This window comes from Mirounga angustirostris, unplaced genomic scaffold (assembly GCF_029215605.1).
Source record: "Mirounga angustirostris isolate CCGP_5_RB_7025 unplaced genomic scaffold, mMirAng1.0.hap1 SCAF_3, whole genome shotgun sequence".
Classification (NCBI taxonomy): Eukaryota; Metazoa; Chordata; class Mammalia; order Carnivora; family Phocidae; genus Mirounga; species Mirounga angustirostris.
The window spans coordinates 61,130,873-61,151,034 of record NW_026991711.1 but is presented as its reverse complement, the minus strand read 5'-3'; the positions used below and the strand labels follow the sequence as shown (position 1 = coordinate 61,151,034).

The following is a 20,162-nucleotide window of genomic DNA, read 5'->3' as shown; positions in this document are numbered from 1 at the left end:
ATATTTCATCAAATCTAGAGGCCATTGGTTTTAAGATGCACCATTACGTGCTAATTCCAAGGAACAATACTGCCAATTTAACTATAACACAGTGCTCTTCCTTATCCCAATTTTTATTTTCTATGTATTAAAAGAGCTTTTTAAGAGGTATTTACTTTCTGTTACTCTTGTGCATATGTAAAAAAGAAACTACAAGCAAATTAAATTGGTTAAGGGGTTCTAAAAATCATGCAGGCAGTAATAACATCAAGACTGCTGGGCCCACAGCAACCGATTGGAAGATGCCAATGTTTTTAAGATTTTTTAAGAAGCGCAGTTTAGAATGAATTAATTACAGTAGTTGTTTTTTACACGTTGGAATTTGACAATAGAAAGGTTGTTTAATGTTAGTTCCTACCGTGAGTGCCCCTCAATAGTTTGGAAAGGTCAATGACCCGTGAGCTTTTCAGGTCCAGAAGTTGATGCCCTACAGTGTGTCTTGCACTTCCTTTTTAGAGCGTCCTTTTCCTCCTTTCTGCATTTCCAAATATTATACGTGCTTTAAGACTGAACACAGATCTGTCCCTTAACGGAAAGGGACCTGTCTCACCTCTGCTCTGAGACTCTCCAAACTCTTACTCGTGTGCCACATAATACGCTTTATTATAATGCTAGTGTATAGCCTTTATTTCCGTCAATGAGATTGGAGGCCATGAGGACAATAATTGTTTCTTATACCTCTCCCTGCCCACCACAGTGCTTTACTTTTCTTAAACAGATGGAAAATTTGATAACATAAATGATCTTTCCAGACAGTTCTAACCCCATTAAATATGAAATTAACAGTGGCTAGTGGGGGGGGGGGAATGCATATTTAGAACCAAATGATGCATAAATGACCCAAATAGTTTCTTCTAGATGGCTCAGCCATGATTAATCCTGAAGCAGGCAATTAACTTCTTTTGTGGAAAACCAGTGTAAGGCTGAGTGAGTTGGAGGTTGGTGGCAAGGAAGTAAAATGGAACCTTTTCTCCTTAGTTTTCTGATTTTGCCTGTCCCGTGGTTTTGCCACTGCCCTTCCTTCATCGCCAAAGTGACCCTCTCAAGGACTGAGCTATGAGAAATAGCAGTTCTCCTAAAACTCATACATTCCTGAAGATAATTGACCCCCTAGATAATTAGGGCATGTCCGGAAACACCTTCTTAAAACCTTCCTGGACTCGCCAAGTCTGTCCTTCACTGTCTCTTGTCCTCATTGCCCTCCAAGGCACAGACATCCACGGTCACTCTTCTCATGTATGCTGACCAGCTCCCCAACTAAACGGTCGCCTCCTCATGCAGGGGGTCATTGGTTTGAAGATGCACCATTACATGCTAATTCCAAGGAACAAATATAGAGCAAATATCAATATCAGTATATTTGCTCTATATTCCCAGCACCTCATTCCTTGGCATGTCCTCAATAACGGTCTGTTGATGAATGAATGGATCTGTCCCCTTTAAGGAGGTGGGAATTGAAGTGTTGTGTCAGAGGATCCCTGAGTTTGTGACTCGGAGGCAACTGAGGGCAGACGCTGTCAGGATGCTCACAGACACTTGGTAGCTGGTTTAGGCTCCTTGAAAAAGAGAGGGAGCAAATGATAGCTATTTGGCAAGAGATGCTGAAATTTAGTGGATGCTCCATAACTACTGGGCAAAACATGAGGAAGATTAATACTTGCTTTAAAGCCTGATTTTGTGCCATTTTTTGTGTGTGCTCCTTAGATTTTTTTTAAATTTTTTTTATTTTATTATGTTATGTTAATCACCACTTAACCACCCTTTAAGAAGCCCCTTCCATGTGGCAGCTACTGTGCCAGGCGCAGGGAAGACAAAAGAACAAAGTGTGGGCTCTGTCTGCAGGGAACCCACAAAGGAGTGGCAGAAACGAACAACTGAGTAGGAGCCCTTCCTAGCAGGAGCCCAGCTGGTGGTTGGCTGGTTCCGGGAAAGAGCTGGTTAAGCAGGAAATCATACACACATATTTTTTTGTCTATAAATGCACAGTCATTTGCCAAACTTTTGATATAAGACCAAAGACTCATCTTTGATGATGAGCGTGTTGAATAGAGTTCTGAATATTCCTTCCTATGTAGACTACTCCCCTCATTTCTGGTTTCCAATTTCTTTTCTTTAGAGTGGAGTCAGAATTTACAGATAGTCTGGGTGCACAGTCTTTTTAAAGCTTTCTCAGTTATTTTCGACTTCTTTATCCAACATTTAGGTCAAAGACCCCCCTTTTATTATTATTATTTTTTTAAAACTACTCCCTTTTACTGAGTTCTCCACAGTAGTCAACATAGGTTTTGTAGAAATAATCATCTCTCTCTCTTTTCCATTCATTTTTCATCAGTTCATGCAATAATGACAGTAACAAGTATAATTGGCTTAAACAGATTTGGGGATGAACACAGTGATCTTGGTGAGAATTTGTGGGAACAGAGGTACCTGAGCATGCTAGAGAGTCTAGTAGTTACCAGGGTAACCCTGAGTGGGCAGCAGTAATGGTAATGACTCTAGAAAGTAGGTCAGTCCGAGGTTAGTTTAGAAGAGTGTCTATTGTGCTCCGCAACATAGTTGAGTAAGTAAGTGCCATATAAATAAAAGTTTACACCCAAGGTCAAAGGTCCGTTAATTCTTCCTGAGGTTTTGGTTAAGATTCATGGCTGCTATTTTACAGCAGATTTCTCATCTCTGGCAGGAATGTGTTAATAATCATTGTTAACATTTACAGAACTCTCATTATATGCAGACATTGTTCTGAGCATCTGACGTGGATTAGCCCGTTTAATCTTTGCAACAGTCCTTAGAGGAGTTTCTATATTGTTATCTCCACCTTACAGATGAGATAATGAGGCACAGAGAAATTTAAATAACTTGCCCAGAGTCACAGAGCTAAGAATGTTAAGTGGCGAAGTGGGCTGAGAATCCAGTCCATCATGATTCTGCAGCCAACCTTTTTAACTGTTGTATACTGCATTTTTCTGTATATTCTCCACCTTTGAGAACATGAAAGGTAATGATGCCTTTTCTTATAGAGAACAACAGGTTGTTTATTGTGATGGAGTACTGTGACGGAGGAGATCTCATGAGAAGGATCCATAGACAACGGGGAGTGTTATTTAGCGAAGATCAGGTAAAAACACCTCCAATTTGGGGGCGCCTGGGTGGCTCAGTCGTTAAGCATCTGCCTTCAGCTCAGGTCATGATCCCAGGGTCCTGGGATCAAGCCCTGCATCAGGCTCCCTGCTCGGCAGGAAGCCTGCTTCTCCCTCTCCCACTCCCCCTGCTTGTGTTCCCTCTCTCGCGCTCTCTCTCTCTCTTTCTGTCAAGTAAATAAATAAAATCTTAAAAAAACAAAACAAAACAAAAAAACCCCTCCAATTTGCCTTTTAATTTATATTAGGGGGAATTAAATTTATAATGCCATAAGTAGTAGGCCATGTTTATATACAGCATGGTTTCTGGTAAAGAAATTCAAACCATAAAACAGTGGATAAATATTCTTGATAGATTTAGTCCAGAACATGTTTGCAATTGAGCTGAAATTGAATCTCTTTTTGAGAGTGAACTTTGAGAAACGATAGTGTTGTATTTTTGGACAATCTCCTGTAGGATGCCCTTGAGATCAATCTTCATGGCTACAAAAATGTGAATATGGATGCTCCTCAGCCATTTTAAGTGTGACACATTTATAGCTTCACTCTTCTTCCTTTTACCACTTAGTACGCTGTTTTAAAATAGCTATCCCACTTTGCTAGGGAGCATGGAAGCTCTTTGTGACAACGGCTATTTGGTTTCATTGATTATGAAGAGAGAAGAGAGAAAGGCCAAGAGTAATAGCCTCGATTCCCATTCTCTCTTTGCACAAACACATTTTTCTTCCATCCTCTGAGCTTCCTTTGGAACCCTCTTGGGAGCTGTGCTCATGAAGGAGACAGCAGGAATGTGTGTGTGGAAGGGAATCCAAATGGGGCCTGTGTGACAGGTGGGGCAGGCCACTGCCTGGAGCAGTGCATGGGAATGGCCCGCCATCTTTCTTTCAGCCATTTGTTTCTGTGTCCTATTTTACTGTTTAAGGACCACATGCCTCTATCATTTCCTCCTGGAGCTAAAATGGAATAGTTTGAATGTACATATGATTCAAGAATCGGTATCTTTAAACTTTGTAAATTTAATCAACCATCCTTCCTCTGCTCCTTTACATTATATATTTAATTCAGTATTTGTAGAAACCCTCCTTTCTTCCCCTCTAGGGATTATTTTGCCACATTTAATAAAAACACTTTTATCCACAAAATTTTGAATTACATTTCCCTTTGTTGGAAAAGAACTAAAATTACAACTGAATCTTAGCATCTGGAGTATGGCTATTTTTGCTTTTCTTTTCCTTTTACTGTGGCATCCGGCAGACAAAGAACCAATGACATTTTGAAATAGTTTAAGGAAGTCTTTATAGGCATAGAACACATTTTTTAAGAAGAGGCTCGTGGCCAGCTTCGATAAAATAAAATCATGACTAAGAAATGAAATTAAGTTTCAAAAAGTTTAAAAGTATAATATCTGTTTTTATATCATATACACATATATTGGTATTTCATTGAAAATTTTAATAACCGCACAGATTCTCTGCTTCTTCCTCTTTCCCTCTCTGCCTTGGCACCCTCCTTCCATGGAAAAGGAAACACCGATGGCACCAGGGTTATCAGGAAATGCTGCTTATCTGCTATCCTGATGCAGTTAGCAAACTCGTGTTAAGAAAAAAAAAAAATCATGAACTGCCTCCCTCTCTCCCCTGCTTCTACTTACCTTTCTCTCTGTGTGCGTAGTTCCCTTTGATACCAGCACATTTAGATTTCCTTTTTGCACCTTCATTTTTTTTTCTATAAAAAGAGAATCATGTGATAAGATGGTATGTCTAGTAATTTCATTCATATAAATACATACACATAAATATGTTATTTCTCTCTTTTCGCATCTTTTCATGAAGACATTTCAATGACCACCAGACTACTGACTGGCTTTGTTTTATGTTCCCTCCACAGATTCTGAGTTGGTTTGTACAGATTTCTCTAGGACTAAAATATATTCATGACAGGAAGATCTTACACAGAGACATAAAAGCGCAGGTAACAGCTCAGAGAGAAGATCAAGACAGAACTGATCTTTTGTTTTCTTGAAATATCTCCAACAACATAGCATTTTCTCCATTTATAGAACATTTTTCTTAGCAAGAACGGAATGGTTGCAAAGCTTGGGGACTTTGGTATAGCAAGAGTTCTGAACAAGTAAGTACTTTTAAAAATCATTTTTCTTTGATTCATAACAGCCAAAATATGTATTTTTAGGTATCATGAATTAAGATATTAAAAGTTTGGTTTCCAGATAGTTTTAGAGAACTATTTCTATAAATGCATCATTCATTCAGATGATATTTTGCCTAAGATTAAAATTTCCAAGATAAATCTTGGTATAATAGAAATGTATAGTGTGATATAAGGTTATCAAATGAGATGTGACTGAATATGCATAAAGCTAGTGAGAATTGAGTGAAACAGGCAAATTCACACATGCTCTGGGGGATATATTGATGCAACTGTTTTGGAAGACAATTTGGTGGAAGTAAACGTCAAGAGATTTTTTTAATGTTCTATTCTAAAGGAATAGTTTGATATATGGAATAATTTAAATGCCTAATAATTGGGACATGGGTAAATTTTATAAAGCTTGGCACAAGCATGTACCTGAGTATTATGTAGCCACTCACATTGATGATTTTGAAGACTTCTTGATAATGTGAGAACAAACTTTGTTATATTAAGACAAAAATGGAATTCTGAATTTTATTTTATTTTTTTTAAAGATTTTATTTATTTGAGAGAGAGAGAGAGAATGAGAGAGAGAGCATGAGGGGGGGGAGGGTCAGAGGGAGAAGTAGACTCCCCGCCGAGCAGGGAGCCCGATGTGGGACTCGATCCCGGGACTCCAGGATCATGACCTGAGCCGAAGGCAGTCGCTTAACCAACTGAGCCACCCAGGCGCCCCTGGAATTCTGAATTTTAAATACTCTGTGATCACACCTATATGAAAAATATGCATGAAAAAAAGACAAGAAGGAAATATATCCAAATTTTAATAATAGCTGTTTCGGGCTAGTAAGATTCTGGGTAATTTTTTTCTTCTTTGTTCACTTCCATATTTTCCAAATTTTAAGTCATGGGACTGCATTACTTTGGTAATTGGAAAGGGGGAACTCTTTCCACATCTAAGAGTTTTGTAATGTAACAATTGTATTTCTTTGTGATGCCTTTAGCCATAAATATTTTTTACGTGTAGATTTTGGGCTGGTGAATTATAAGTTTAAAAATCAACTTATTTTATTACTCTGTTATTAATATGTAATGTGTTGGCTTTATTTTAAGATGTACATTCATCAAATTTTGTGTTATCCATTTTTATACTTTCTTCTTGCATGTCCGTGTCTTAAGCCTTTTCTTACTCCAGTAACAAACCATATTATTTTATTATCTAACATAACTTCCTAGTTCCATGGAACTTGCTAGAACTTGTGTTGGAACACCATACTACCTGTCCCCAGAGATCTGTCAGAATAAACCCTACAACAACAAAACGTGAGTTGCTGACAACTGGTGTGAAAGTCTCAGTAAAGCGAGTGGATTCTCTCTTTCTCATGGTACTTTCATAATTTCGTATTTTCTTCACGTGTGAAAAGGGGATCGCAGCGACTGTCTCCAACCACTTCAGTGTCCCCTGAAGCTTTAGAACGTATTTAGAAGAAAGACATTTCATTTGAAGATACAAGTGATAAAAAGACTAGCACTGGAAATTTCAGTCTCTGTGACGTGCATCTGTTTGATTGTCATACCTTCCGAACACCGTTTAGCCTCACACAGGGAAGTGTTGTGGCTGGGTCAGAGAGAAGGCAGCGGGGGTGCTGGGTTAGGAGCGAGGAGCCCTAGTCTTGGCCCTGCCGCCATCTCGACCCTGCTGGTTGACCACTGTGGGCCTCAGTTTCCCTAGCTGTAACAAAGAGAGTGTTGGCAAGGCAGTTGTTAAGGTATTTCCAGCTTTAAAACCCAACTAGTTTTGTGTGTGGGATACCGGAGCCTACCCTGGCAGAATAATACTAATATGCACAAGAGTAAAAGGTGAACATGAGGTAGTTTTTACTTCCAGGTAAGGAGAAGCAGAAAAAAAATTCACTTTTCAAAGTCGGCTGCCAGAGGAACTAGTTGGTTTAGCAGGAAGACTGAGTTCCTTCAGGGAGTTAATTTTCCCTTTGTTTTGGAAAATACTCAAGGGATATTTGGCTGTTTGACTTTGCAAGAGATAAGTGGAGGGCAGAGCCCAGATGGTAGAGATTTCTAGAAAGAATAATAGATACTTCTCTGCATAATAGAAAAACAGGTTTGTTGTTTTTTTTGTTTGTTTGTTTGTTTGTTTTGAATAGCCTGTAATACCAAGTAGGGATTTGGCCTCCAGTTGAGCAGGAATGCGGCTAGTGGAGCCTGGGTAGAAGGTGAGACTGTCCAGAGAAGCACCCTGGGTCAGCAGCATTGTTTTGTACTGCTTTGTAAAAAATTGGAGTCAACATTTAAATACGCTGATTTGGTGCTTTCGATAATTGGAAGATCTTAGCAATAATCAGCTGGGTAGCTGCTGTAGAGCAGGAAACAGGTCCCTGGTTCAACGCAGCCCCCACCACACGCAGGGCAGGGCCCTAGAAGACTCAGAAAAGGTTCCACCCAGCCGGGGGTGGTTGCACTCTCTGCGGGACCACATTGGCTGGCTATAGGGGGCACTCTGGAACAGGGGAGGATGTGGGCCCAGGGAAGACCTGGTGAAGATAAAATTCTGTGTGGTCGTGGGAAGTGGTCCGTGAGCCTAGGAACTCTTAGAAAAACACTAGAAAGCAGTTGGAAGTTGTTTCCTACCTATTCTGTAATCACTCTTCATTTCCTCAAGCCTTCAGGATGTCTCCCTCTGCTCCTCCTGGGCACACTCAGAGGAAGTGTTGCTAAACAGTGGAACCATTTTCCTCGATTTACCAAATCCTTGTTTTGACTGTGTTTCACTTCTCACTGTATTTTCTTTGGTGTTTAGATTTAATGATGCTTTTTCTGTAAGGTAACTCCATACTAAACTAATCACATATAAATGCTAAGTACTAAAGAGCAAGTCTCTAGTCATCTATTGCAAGCACAATTTTCAAGTTTATTGAGGGCCAGATACTATGTCATCACTTAGTAGAACTTTGGTTCTGTCAGTAGCCTTGAGTAGAATATACCTTCCTAATCAACCAAATTTTACCCTTTGAATCAAAACCAGTCTGTGTTTGAGTCCTGCCAGCTTCCTCCAGATTGCTCAGAATTCCATATAGACACATATTTCCTCTGAGCACATGAAGCTGAGGTAAATACTGAGCCCTCAGATTGTAGCAAAGTTGGCATACCTTTGCTCTGCTCTGATTCTGACAAACTATGCACTGTTTCGATTTGACCTCTCACCTTAGTAGGACTAAGAATTGAAAATGTATCTGAAAGCATTTGTAAAAAATATAAATAAAAATATAAAATATAAAATTGTCAAGATACACAAATATAAGGCACTGTAAGGATAAAGGCTTTAATTGAGAATTATGGATATTTCTTGGCATGTGAACTCTTATCTTTCCTAGGGATATTTGGTCTCTTGGCTGTGTCTTGTATGAGCTTTGCACACTCAAGCATCCTGTAAGTATGTTAATCATCAGATTAATCTTGAATTATTGAAACTATAAAAGTGAAATTAACTTTTGAGAGGAAAAAGGTTAATGTTTGGAGTTATTAGGTTGTTAAAAATTACATGGACAAGCTATTAAGATGAACGATTGATCCATATATATCGACATGGAAAGATGTGCAACTTGTAAAGTAAAAAACCCAAGTTACAGAATAGTATATGTAGCATATTTTCATTAAAAATAAATTGTGCGTGAATATATAATCAGCAAAGGGAAAAGGTGCGTGGGGTGATGTCCGTAGGAAACCAGGCACAAGCTTCTAAGACTTGTCCATGCAGGAATCATGCTAATTTCTCCAGCAACAAGTAGTGACAGCACGTGTGAAATGTTATCAACCAGGGAAGCTCCTTAGAGACCCAGTGCTCAGGGTTTGGATGTGGGACTGGTCATGTGGGCATCCTATGCCTGGCAGGTACCAAGCTTCCAGACTCCTAGGAAGAAAGCAGGTGTTCAGCATAAACCATATTGTTTGCGCCACCAATGTAGGTAAAGAGAGCCACTCTGAACATTTAGGGAGTGGTGGGAACTCTCCAGAAATGTGAGTTCCCAGATGCCAGCCAAGGGCCAATATGATAAACAGGCTTTTCTAAGAAGAGCACTCTTAAAGAGTTTAAGAACTCTTTTCTACACAGCTGTTATTATTATTATTATTATTATTATTATTAATTATTATTATTGTCAAAGGTCAGACAGCTAGTAAGTGCCTGACCAAACCTGATCTTCACTGCCACACAGTGCCGCTGAGCGTTATGCTTATGTGTAAACCCATGGCCTCATACAATGGAAGATTTTCTGGTTTATGAAGAATTTTTGAGGAAATGTTTATGCTATGTTAATTTAGAAAGCAAGGTGCAAAGTTCCATATTATTATGACCTCAACTCTGTAAAGTAAACATTATTTTACTTTTTTTATTTTTTATTTTTTTTATTTTTATTTTTTTTAAAGATTTTATTTATTTATTTGACAGAGAGACACAGCGAGAGAGGGAACACAAGCAGGGGGAGTGGGAGAGGGAGAAGCAGGCTCTCCCCTGAGCAGGGAGCCCAACGTGGGGCTCGATCCCAGGACCCTGGGATCATGACCTGAGCCGAAGGCAGACGCTTAATGACTGAGCCACCCAGGCGTCCCTACTTTTTTTTTTTTTTTTTTTTAATGTAAGCTCTATGTCCAATGTGGGGCTTGAACTCACAACCCCAAGATCAAGCGTTGCATGCTCTACCCACTGAGCCAGCCAGGCGCCCCAGTAAACATTATTTTTAAAAAGACTAGAAGGAAATATACCCCTGGCTGACAAAATTATATGTATTTGCCCTGTTTGTAGCTTCCTCTATCTTCCAGTTTTTTATAATGAATAAGTATTATTTTGATAAGAAAAAACTAAAACTAAAAAAACCTTGTTTTATATAACATGGCATCACATTGTGTAACTGCCTATAATATCTACTCATGAAATATTAGTTGATGAAAACCATTTAAGGTGGACCATAATACTTCTAACTGAAGCTTTAAAACATTGTTTTTTGGTTTTGCTTTGTTTTGTTTTGAGATTCAAATTCCACTTTTTTTATTTAAAAAGTCCAGCTTGAGCAAAAGCAAAAGGGCTGCTTCCACAAGGGTCCCTCAGCTGGCCCAGGGAAGGGTGGTCATTACCAGCCCCCCCCAGTCCTGGGGTGCAAAAATCTGAGGGTGACAGGCAGAGGGCCCCGGCCCCAAGTGTGGCAGCCCTTGTGGTGAGCACCTGTTTTGTTTCTTGATACTTCTTTACAAGCTACTATTCAATGTTTTCACTGATTTAGTATCATCATTCCTTGTCCTTTCAGTTTGAGGGTAACAACATACACCAGCTGGTTCTGAGGATTTGTCAAGCGCATTTTGCCCCGATATCACCAAGGTTCTCCCGTGACCTGCAGGCCTTGATATCTCAGCTCTTTGAAGTATCTCCCCGAGATCGGCCGTCTATTAATTCCATTTTGAAAAGGCCCTTTTTAGAGAATCTTATTGCCAAATACTTGACTCCCGAGGTGAGCTTTGAGGTGATTCCATGTGGATTTTGACAGAGATTTTGGTTAGCAAGTCCTTGACACATGTGTTCCGTCTTAGGTCATTCGGGAGGACTTCAGTCACAGCCTCACACATAAAGCAAGACCGTTGGCTTCTCAGCCTGCAGGGAAGGGGGTGCAAGGTAAGAACGATTTGACCACGTGATCAAAAAACATTTCTTATGTGTGTCTCATATACGTGTGTCCTGAGATGAAGCCCTGCATGGGGCTCTGCACTCAGCAGGGAGTCTACTTAAGATTCTCTCTCTCCCTCTCCCTCTGCCCCTCCCTTTCTGCTTTCTCTCAAAAAAAAAAAACCTGCTCACACATTTCACCCAACAGTGTGGTGTGAGTGGTGTGGTCTATAACCCACGCGATGATCACTACATGTAATTACTTGGGCCATTATCCTATGCATCCTTTCTCTGTAAATGTTAGCGTTAATCCCTAATTTTTTAAAGGTAGTGTTATATATACTAGAAATATGTGAAGGAACCCTGGATAAAATGGTTTTCTCCATTAAAAGACAACGCAGACTAGTTTTCCACGGGGACTTCTCTTACTGGGTCTAAATATCTCGGGATAAAGCGAACTTCCTGTGTCGTGAAAGGTCCCTTATGTTCGCACTCTCACAAGCATCCATGTTAAGATGTGGACATTTTAAAGAAACTGAAGTTGTTTTATTTTGGTTAAATAAGATTCTACGATACAGAAAGCGAGATTCCAGGGAAAGTGCCTACCAAGATCAAGGCCATCAGAGCCAATTAAAAGGAAGGAGATATTGTATAGAAATGAATGGATCCCACCAGCTGGAGCTCAGAAGCCTGTATCTGTAAGTCATACTAAACTCTTTCTCTGATTTGTTAGCAGGTGGCATGTCCTACAGACCTACTTGCACATGTTCCTAGGGTACAAGCGTGTTACTTTGGAAAATACTAGCTTTGTGCTTATGAGCAAAATCATTCCATAATGAGCATTAAAGTGGTACTTCATTGAACAACTTCCAGTTGTATTTCCTTATAAGTATTCTATGTACTAGTTTTAGTTTTCCTTTTACAACTCAAAACCTTTCGATTTCTTTAAATAAGGTTTTTCCATATAGAATAAGTGAGTTGTATGGCAGCAGAAAACATGGTGCATTTCATTCCCTTAATTCTAACATGGTATATATAATTGAGAAATTTTTATTATATAGTCAATGGTTTTTTCCTAGGGATTTTTAGGCTTAGTTGTCTGAATCCACGTCAGCAGAGTGTTGAACCTCTTAGTCCATGCTAGTGGAATGCTTCTGGTATATAAATGATAAAATGGCTATTGCCTTTTAATTGAAGAATTGTATTTTTTAAAGAAGGCAAGATTTTTAAAAGTACAGCAAGATGTAAAGAAGTTTATAAAAATAGAAAATAATAATAGTGAGTTTAGTTTCAGAGCTTGGGTTGGGTAGGCAAAGTCCCTAGCTAAGCATTTTTGGTAGACCAACCATTAAGTATGCAGGATTCCTCTTCACACCTTAGTGAAATTATAAACTACTGTGCTACAGTAGGACTTAGACTTCTAAAATACTTTCCAGTTCTAGGATTTGGGGATCCTAAGATTATTTTACTCTAAAAAATGAGTCTAGAGCAAAAACAGCAAAAATATACTTACAGTGCCTTGTTTTAGCTGTGGTCACTATCAAACTGTCAGTTTTTATGGATTTTAATTATGTGTCTTTAAAGTCATTCCTCTTCTTTTTGATCCTTCAGATAAAAATGGTAGAAAGGCCCAAACTTGCTGCAATGCGTGGACATTATGACTATTATTATGCCCAACTTGATGTGTTGAGGAAGAGAGTGCACGTACCAAGTTACCACTGTGTTCCTCAAAAAGATTCTGGAGTTGAGAAGAATTATAATCAGAAAGAAAGCCACAGTCCATCACCAGGTCAATGGTAATGTTAGAGTCTAACTTAAACTTTGGTCCTCTGAAAATAATCTTGATATATCAACATTTATTCTGAAGCCCTTCCAATTCTCCTAAAACAAATAATCCAAGAAGAACTTCCAAACTTTCCATCTTGAATACTTAATTCACAGTTCCATTGACCCTGTTTCATCTCAAATCTAATGTAGCTTATCTTCTTATCCATTGAACCATGAGCAGAAATTCATACTCCTGAATTTTTCCTTCCTTCTAGTAAATTCCACCATCCAGGAGGATGAAAATAGTTATATATGTATCATTTTCCAAAGAAGTTATTAATATTAATCCATAATAATTGAATTGTAATCAAATTATCATTTGAGACATATTGAAAAGGAAATACCTTTCATTTAGCATTTATTTTCTTGGGATCTTTCATTTGTGTGCCAGTGTGAGGAATAGAGGTAAAGGAATGCGACACCATCTTGTTCTCAAGGAGCTCAGAGCATCGTGCAGGAAATGGACAAGCAACGGGGGTGTCGAGGCTATTGATCAGATACCTGTCCAAAGCATGACAAGATTCTGGAAAGGGTTTTTCTTTTTCCCTCCAACACATTGTATGTAGACCATGGATGGACTGATCCTATCCTGAAGAAATATCACTGCATCGGAATATTTTTCTGTTTGATCCTCTCCTGTATCACCAATTGGTACAGTTCTCTTTGCTTCCTTTCTTCCTGATTCCCAAGTATGCATTCTATAACTTCAAACTACTTCTTGAATTCAGAACTTTCAAGCCACAGGTAAACTGTGAATCTCATTAAGAAATCTAATAAATAAATAAAATCCACTCCTTAAAATTGTGCCTAAGACTAGTGAAAATTCCTACTCAAGCTGAACATTTTTATTTTCTAAGGCCTGCTGAATACCTTCAGAGGAAATTTGAAGCTCAACAATATAAGTTGAAAGTGGAAAAGCAGTTGGTAAGTAAAATTCCAATTACTAAGGGCAATCAGGAATTTCCTGCTCACAGATATTCATGGGTCCTTAAATCAAAGTGCATTCCACATAGAGGATGAGGACTACCCTTCACCTTCTCCAGTTTTTAATAGCTTAAGAAGAATAATGGAAATGTGCCTGAATCACGGTCTGGGAAGTCTGGTTTCTTCCCTGGCTCTATCACTTGCTATGTGACCTTACTCAGGTCATATGACCTCTCTGAGCCTCAGTTTCCTTTTTGTAAATGACAGTTTGAGAGTGGATGAGCTTCAAGGTCCCCTTCAGTGCTATAGTTCTTTGATTCTAACTTATTAGACTTCTATACATTTTTTAAAAGATTTTATTTATTTATTTGAGAGAGCAAAAGCGAGAGAGCTCAAGTAGGGCAAAGGGCAGAGGGAGAAGCAGACTCCCCACTGAGCAAGGAGCCCGATGTGGGGCTCGATTCCGGGACTCTGGGATCATGACCTGAGCCGAAGGCAGCCGCTTAACCGACTGAGCCATCCAGGTTCCCCGAGCATTCAATACACTTTTCTAAAGGTGACTATTGTATTTTATTTGAAATGAAAACTAACCTTTAAGTATAGTGTCAGAGTTCTGGGGCTAAAGGAGGCTGGATGTGCATCCTATTTCTGTCACTCTTATTTTGGGCTGCTCAAAAGCTCTAGTTCTATTCTCCTACTTAACCTGATGCCCCAGGGTGGCTCAACTTTGATAGAACTTCAATTTCACAATTATAGTTGAACTGTTCAGAAAATGGATCGAGGTGTCTCCCATGGTAGCGTAAAATATTGATTGCTTATGATAAACAACACAAATGGTTTTATTAATTTTCTTTGCTTTTTAAATGTATCATACTGAAACTAAGAAAATTCTACTGCCCGCCCCCAGCAGTGAATTTGATTCACGATATAATTCTTGTTTAAAGAAAAAGATCCAAGGTCAAATGAGAAGACATTTCTAAAATGCAAGTATGCTTTATAAATCATTTCATTCAATTGATAGGGTCTTCGTCCATCTTCTGCTGAGCCAAATCACAACTGGAGACAAAAGCCAAGAAGCAACAGAGAAGAGTCTCGATTCCAGGAGCTGCAGATCAGGAGAAACGAAATGAAGGACCAGGTTAGAAACAGTCTGATTCCGGATCTACCAGTGTCCCTGCACCTTGTCTTTGTGCTGCATAGGATATTACTTTCAGCATCTGCAGTACGCCTTAGGGAGAGGCCTCTTGCACAAGCCTTGGACACACTCATGTGAAGCTCCCTGCTGGGAGTTTCAGGGGATCAGAGATTTGGATTTCACCTCCTCAGAGAATGCAGGAGAGTGAAGTTCATAAGGCTTTTGACCTCAGATTGATAATGTAATTGTCCACCATTACCATTTCTGAAATTTGTATTCGTGTCCTTGGGCTGCCTTAACAAAGTATAACAGACTGGGTGGTTTAAAACACCAGAAATGTATTGTCTCCAAGTTCTGGGGGCCAGAAGTCCAAAATGAAGGTGTCAGCACGGCCATGTTCCCTCTGAAACCCAGAGGGGACTCATTTGCCTCTTGCCAATCTTTGACATTCCTTAGCTCGCGGCTGCATGACTCCACTCTTTGTCATCACGTGGCCTTCTCTCTGCGTGTCTCTGCCTTCACGTGGCTGGCTTCTTACACCCGTGGTGTTGGATTAGGGCCCCATTCCACTCCAGTAGGACCGACCACATCTTAGCTCAACTAGCTACATTTGCAATGACACTATCTCCAAACAAGGTCACGTTCTGAGGTACTGAGGGTTAGGATTCCAACATATCTTTTTTAGGGGGGGAACAAAATTAAACCCATAAAAGTGGGGTATATAAAGTAATTGTATGTCACTGACACATTCTGGGTTATATATAAAAGTGAGATCGCCCAAAGCCCCCCTCTCATTCATAGGGAGGGAAGTAGCCCAGCTGAAACGTAAGGCAGATTATCATCTCTAGGAACACTGGGTTTTCTAATTCTTACTGTTGATCACACATTCTTTAAATTCATAGGCTGTGTAGAGATTACTCTGTTCAATTGTTCACCAGCATTTAACATTTTTAAATTGGGATTGTCTTCCAGGAATATTGGAAGCAGTTAGAGGAAATTCGCCAACAGTACCACAACGACATGAAGGAAATTAAGAAGAAGATGGGGAGTGAACTGGAGGTGAACACATTTTTCTCCTAAAGGAAACATGGTTCTACTGATTTAGATCTAAGTTGAGCAGGTTTCAAAAGTAAGGATCTCCTCATAGAAAAGATAAAATGTTATCATGCAAACTTTTAATAGGAAAGCCAACGTTTAACTGAAGCTTTTATTATTGTTTACTTGAGACTACCCATGCTGGTGAGGACATCTGAGACTCTCCGTAGGAATGGCTATTATTAAAAATATTCATTGTCTTCCTTGTGAATCAGTCAATACTTATTGACAGAGCGGCTACTTTACACCAGAACTAGATTAGATGCAGAAAGTAAGTCCATGCCCATAAGGGAGGGAAAAGGATGAGCATTTATTGAATTCAGCTAGATTGGAGTAGCCTCATATGCAGGGGTAAGGTTCGAAAAGTCTGGATAAGGCCACATTTGAGTGCAGTTGGCTTGAAAAGTTGATTCTTGAAAATCCCTTAAAGGCACCACATTGGAAACTCATCTTCCATCTCTCAGATCACTGCTTTTTCAGTAGAGCTCCAGCTGAGACAGCTGGCCTGGGTCTGGAGACCATGTTGCATGAAAAACACACAAATGTCTAACCATAGCACCACCCTCATGCCCTGGAATGCTCCTCCTATAAGAGGCCTGTGGTTCTGAGGCCTGCCGAGGACACGGCTGGCCCCCAGCTCACAGGCATGGTGTGGAATTACCCACACCGCTGGACTTGATTTCTTTCTCCCTCTTCCCCACCCCTCAGGGCACATAGATGAATTAATATGGGTGAAGGGAGCATAGCGTACAATTCAGCTGTACGTACTCGGGCTCCGAACTAGAGTGCTCACATACTTTATCTCATCTTACTCCCCATGATAGGAAAGGTAAATAATTCATCCAAAGTCACTTTGATATTACGAGGTGGGACTAAACATCTGATTCTGAAACCTCTACTCTTTCTAACATATGCACTTATACTCACAGAGAGTTGGAAAGATACGACACACATGTATGAGCAATGATTGAGTAAGACTGAACATAGTTAAGCTCTGTAAGGGCACAGGAGTAAGGATGAGCCAGGTGAGCGTTTTCATGGTCTAATCTGGTCTGAGAAGAGGAGCAGAGTTAGCAGAGGGAGAGCTGAGGGGGAAGGCATTCTTCAGGAACCACGCAGAGGTCCACACAGGACTGGAGGCCCTGGAGCGGGGAAGGTGGGAGACAGTTCTCTCTAGAGCAGGGGATTGGTTAATGGTGAGGAGCCTTGTTTTTTAAGGCATGTCTGTGATGGGAAACTGGAGTCCAGGAAGGATGGATAGCAGACTTTTCTAGAGAGACCATGAAAGCTGCACGTGGGGCATGCCGAGGGCAGCCACAGGGGAAAGGAGCTGGAAGGAAGGCACTGTTCCAGCCATTTCCACTGATGGCGCCTTGGCAGCGGGAGGAGAGTGTTTCCTCACTAGAAATCCCACTCAGAACTGGCCACGGTCCACACTGTGGACTTCAGAACCCACTCAGAACCAATCCGATTGACTGTGTATAATTTGTACTTTTAGGAGGACTCAAAAATAAGTCATAAAACCTATTTAGTGAAGAAAAGCGACCTGCCCGTCCACCAAGAGGCCCCCAAGGAAGAAGCGCCTGTGCAGGTGATGATTATGTGATGATAATGGGTTTCTCAGCAAGCTGGCTCTAGCCTGGACGTTCTCAGCCCTCACCGTGCGGGGGACCATGGGCGAAAGTTCTTAAAAACTCAGAGGCCTGGGCTCTACCCCAAATGGCCTGGGGTGGGGCCCAGGCATCCCGTTTGCAGCAGCTGGCTGGGTGGTTCAGGGTGCAGCCCAGTTTGAGACCTGCTCTCGTGCCTGTTTGAGAGTTCAGCGTTCTGGATGGTGTTCAAGTCAGGGTCTCAGACACATGGGTCAGAAATCTGATGGTTAACATCTTTTTTTTTTTTTTTTTTAAAGATTTTATTTATTTTTTTGACAGAGAGAGACATAGCGAGAGCAGGAACACAAGCCAGGGGAGTGGGAGAGGGAGAAGCAGGCTTCCCGCAGAGCAGGGAGCCCGATGTGGGACTCGATCTCAGGACCCTGGGATCATGACCTGAGCCGAAGGCAGACGCTTAACGACTGAGCCACCCAGGCGCCCGGTTAACGTCTTTCTACGTCAACCTTGAGTTTTTGGTGGGAGGAGGGAACTGGGCAGAGATGAATTATCAAATGGCTCTCAAGGAGTTTTTTTTTTCCCTTCTGGGAGGTCTTTCACCTTTATCTTCAAGGTGCCATGAGGGCTTGGTTAAGGGCATGTGAGGGGGACCCATGCTGGGTGAAGACCGAAAGTGTTTTGCCTTGTGAAAGACCCTGGGACCTTCCATGACGTGATGCCGGGGAGCTCTAAAGTGGACTGAGTAGGGGAGATGGGGCTCAGGAGTCTAAGATGGTTGTATTTTAAGGAAAATAGAGAAATAGGACACTTCTACAATTGAGACGACGAGACTACACAATCCAATCAGACAGCCAACTTCACAAAGAAAGTAAGATACAAAAGCCACAGTCCTGTTTCAGAGTTCATGATATTGCAAGGCAGAAAAACACCCTTCCCAGGGGTGCAGGGCAAACAGGTAATAGTGAGTCAAACCAACACATCCTGTATGTGAAGTACCTACAGACGGGGCAGCAATTAATTCTAAGGGAGAGATGATAGCGACCTCGTGTAAAATGGTGGAGAGAAGAAAGCATTAAAACACACACGTGCACACACACACACCGTGGAGACCCATGTGCTTCTGGCTACAAAGGGGTGGTACCATTTACTAAAGCCTGGGGAGAGTGGGGAGCAAGCCTGTGGTGGGGGGCAATCAAGAGTACCACTTCGGACATCAGTTGAGTTTGAGAAAACCTGAGGGCTTCCATACCTCCTTCACAGTGCTGATTTCACTGCTCCCCCAGCACAGATCATGCTTTCCCCAGACCTTCATACACGCACGGTGCAACATCTTTCCAGGGTTTATGCCAAATGCCGAGATAGGCTGTTCCTGCGTTACTCTCATCCCCTGCTCATCTTCTCTGCTGTTACCCTACTTCATTTCCTTTCAGCACTTAGTACTTTCTGAAGTTAGGTTGTTAATTTACCTCATGGATTACCTATTTTATTCCAGTAAAATGTAAGTTCCGTGTCAGCAGGGACCTTTGGTCACATTCACTGCATTAACCCATTGTGCAGGACAGTGTCTGGCCCATGGTGGGTGCTCAGCATGAATTTGTGGAACGAATGTCAAAGTAAAGATGATACTAAGTAAGCCGCGGAGTATGTGAGCCTGTAGCTCAGAGGGGAGGAAAGAGCAAACCTGGAGATACACACTTCAGAGTCCTTGCATAAAGGTGGTGCTTATATCCACTGAGGAAGAGAGGGGCCGAGGGCCCAGGACCGGACCCTGAAAAAGCTCAGAACTTACAGCTCCTTTGGCCCTTTTGCCATCAACTTTCAGCCATCTCTTCTCTGAAATTGCCTGTCAATTTTTTGAGCCCTCTCCTTCCTTTTTACTATCATGAGCAGTGCAGTTTTCTTGTTTTCCTGATTACCATCATAAACCTCCTAAGGGAGGGATCCTGTAGCCAAAATTGCATTCTTACATAAATAAAATCTTAAAAAAAAAAGCAGAACGGGGAGACTCCTGGGTGGCTCAGTTGGTTAAGCATCTGCCTTCGACTCAGGTCATGATCGTAGGGTCCCTGCTCAGTGGGGGGTCTGCTCTTCCCTCTGCCCCTCTCTGCTTCGAGTTCACTCTCTCTCTCTCCCTCAAATAAACAAGTAAAATCTTCAAAACATTCTTGAATTAGATTAGATTGTACTGGACCAGAGTGACAAGCACTGTCATATTATGGAATTTTCCCCACTGCAAGGCCACTGTTCAGTGTATTAATATTTCAAGTTAATGGGTGCTGTGTCCAAGTTTGTAGTGAGTTTTTAGTGAATTATTATTAACTTTCCTTTACAAAGGCATGTTTTTATTCTCAAATTAATCATGGGATTCAATCCAGAAGTCAAATAATATAAACAGACCATGCTGCGAATTCAGGGATTGTGAAACTATAATTGTTTGATCAATATTAAATGCTAGATATTAATTTTTCTCTAAACTTGCAGGACATTGAAAGAGACTTGAAACAAATTAGAGTTCAGAACATAAAGGAAAGTAAAATTCTAGAACAAAACTGTAAAGCTAAGGTAATAAACATTTT

At 40.8% G+C, this 20,162-nt stretch overlaps 1 protein-coding gene across 4 annotated transcripts in view; it reads left to right on the top strand.

The window, feature by feature from the left end:
- NEK5 (NIMA related kinase 5) overlaps window positions 1-20,162 on the top strand; it is a 59,006-nt gene that overhangs the window by 13,232 nt on the left and 25,612 nt on the right. For 3 of the 4 annotated variants that reach the window (XM_045869375.3, XM_064586145.1, XM_064586146.1), the window contains 14 exons: window positions 3,057-3,154; window positions 5,064-5,147; window positions 5,236-5,306; window positions 6,564-6,650; window positions 8,717-8,771; window positions 10,643-10,843; window positions 10,923-11,004; window positions 11,560-11,693; window positions 12,607-12,791; window positions 13,680-13,746; window positions 14,768-14,884; window positions 15,854-15,940; window positions 17,475-17,567; window positions 20,068-20,148. In XM_045869375.3, the coding sequence (XP_045725331.1) occupies window positions 3,057-3,154; window positions 5,064-5,147; window positions 5,236-5,306; window positions 6,564-6,650; window positions 8,717-8,771; window positions 10,643-10,843; window positions 10,923-11,004; window positions 11,560-11,693; window positions 12,607-12,791; window positions 13,680-13,746; window positions 14,768-14,884; window positions 15,854-15,940; window positions 17,475-17,567; window positions 20,068-20,148 (1,442 nt within the window). The remainder of the gene's footprint in view (window positions 1-3,056; window positions 3,155-5,063; window positions 5,148-5,235; window positions 5,307-6,563; window positions 6,651-8,716; window positions 8,772-10,642; window positions 10,844-10,922; window positions 11,005-11,559; window positions 11,694-12,606; window positions 12,792-13,679; window positions 13,747-14,767; window positions 14,885-15,853; window positions 15,941-17,474; window positions 17,568-20,067; window positions 20,149-20,162) is intronic. The other variant, XM_064586147.1, reaches the window with a different exon arrangement.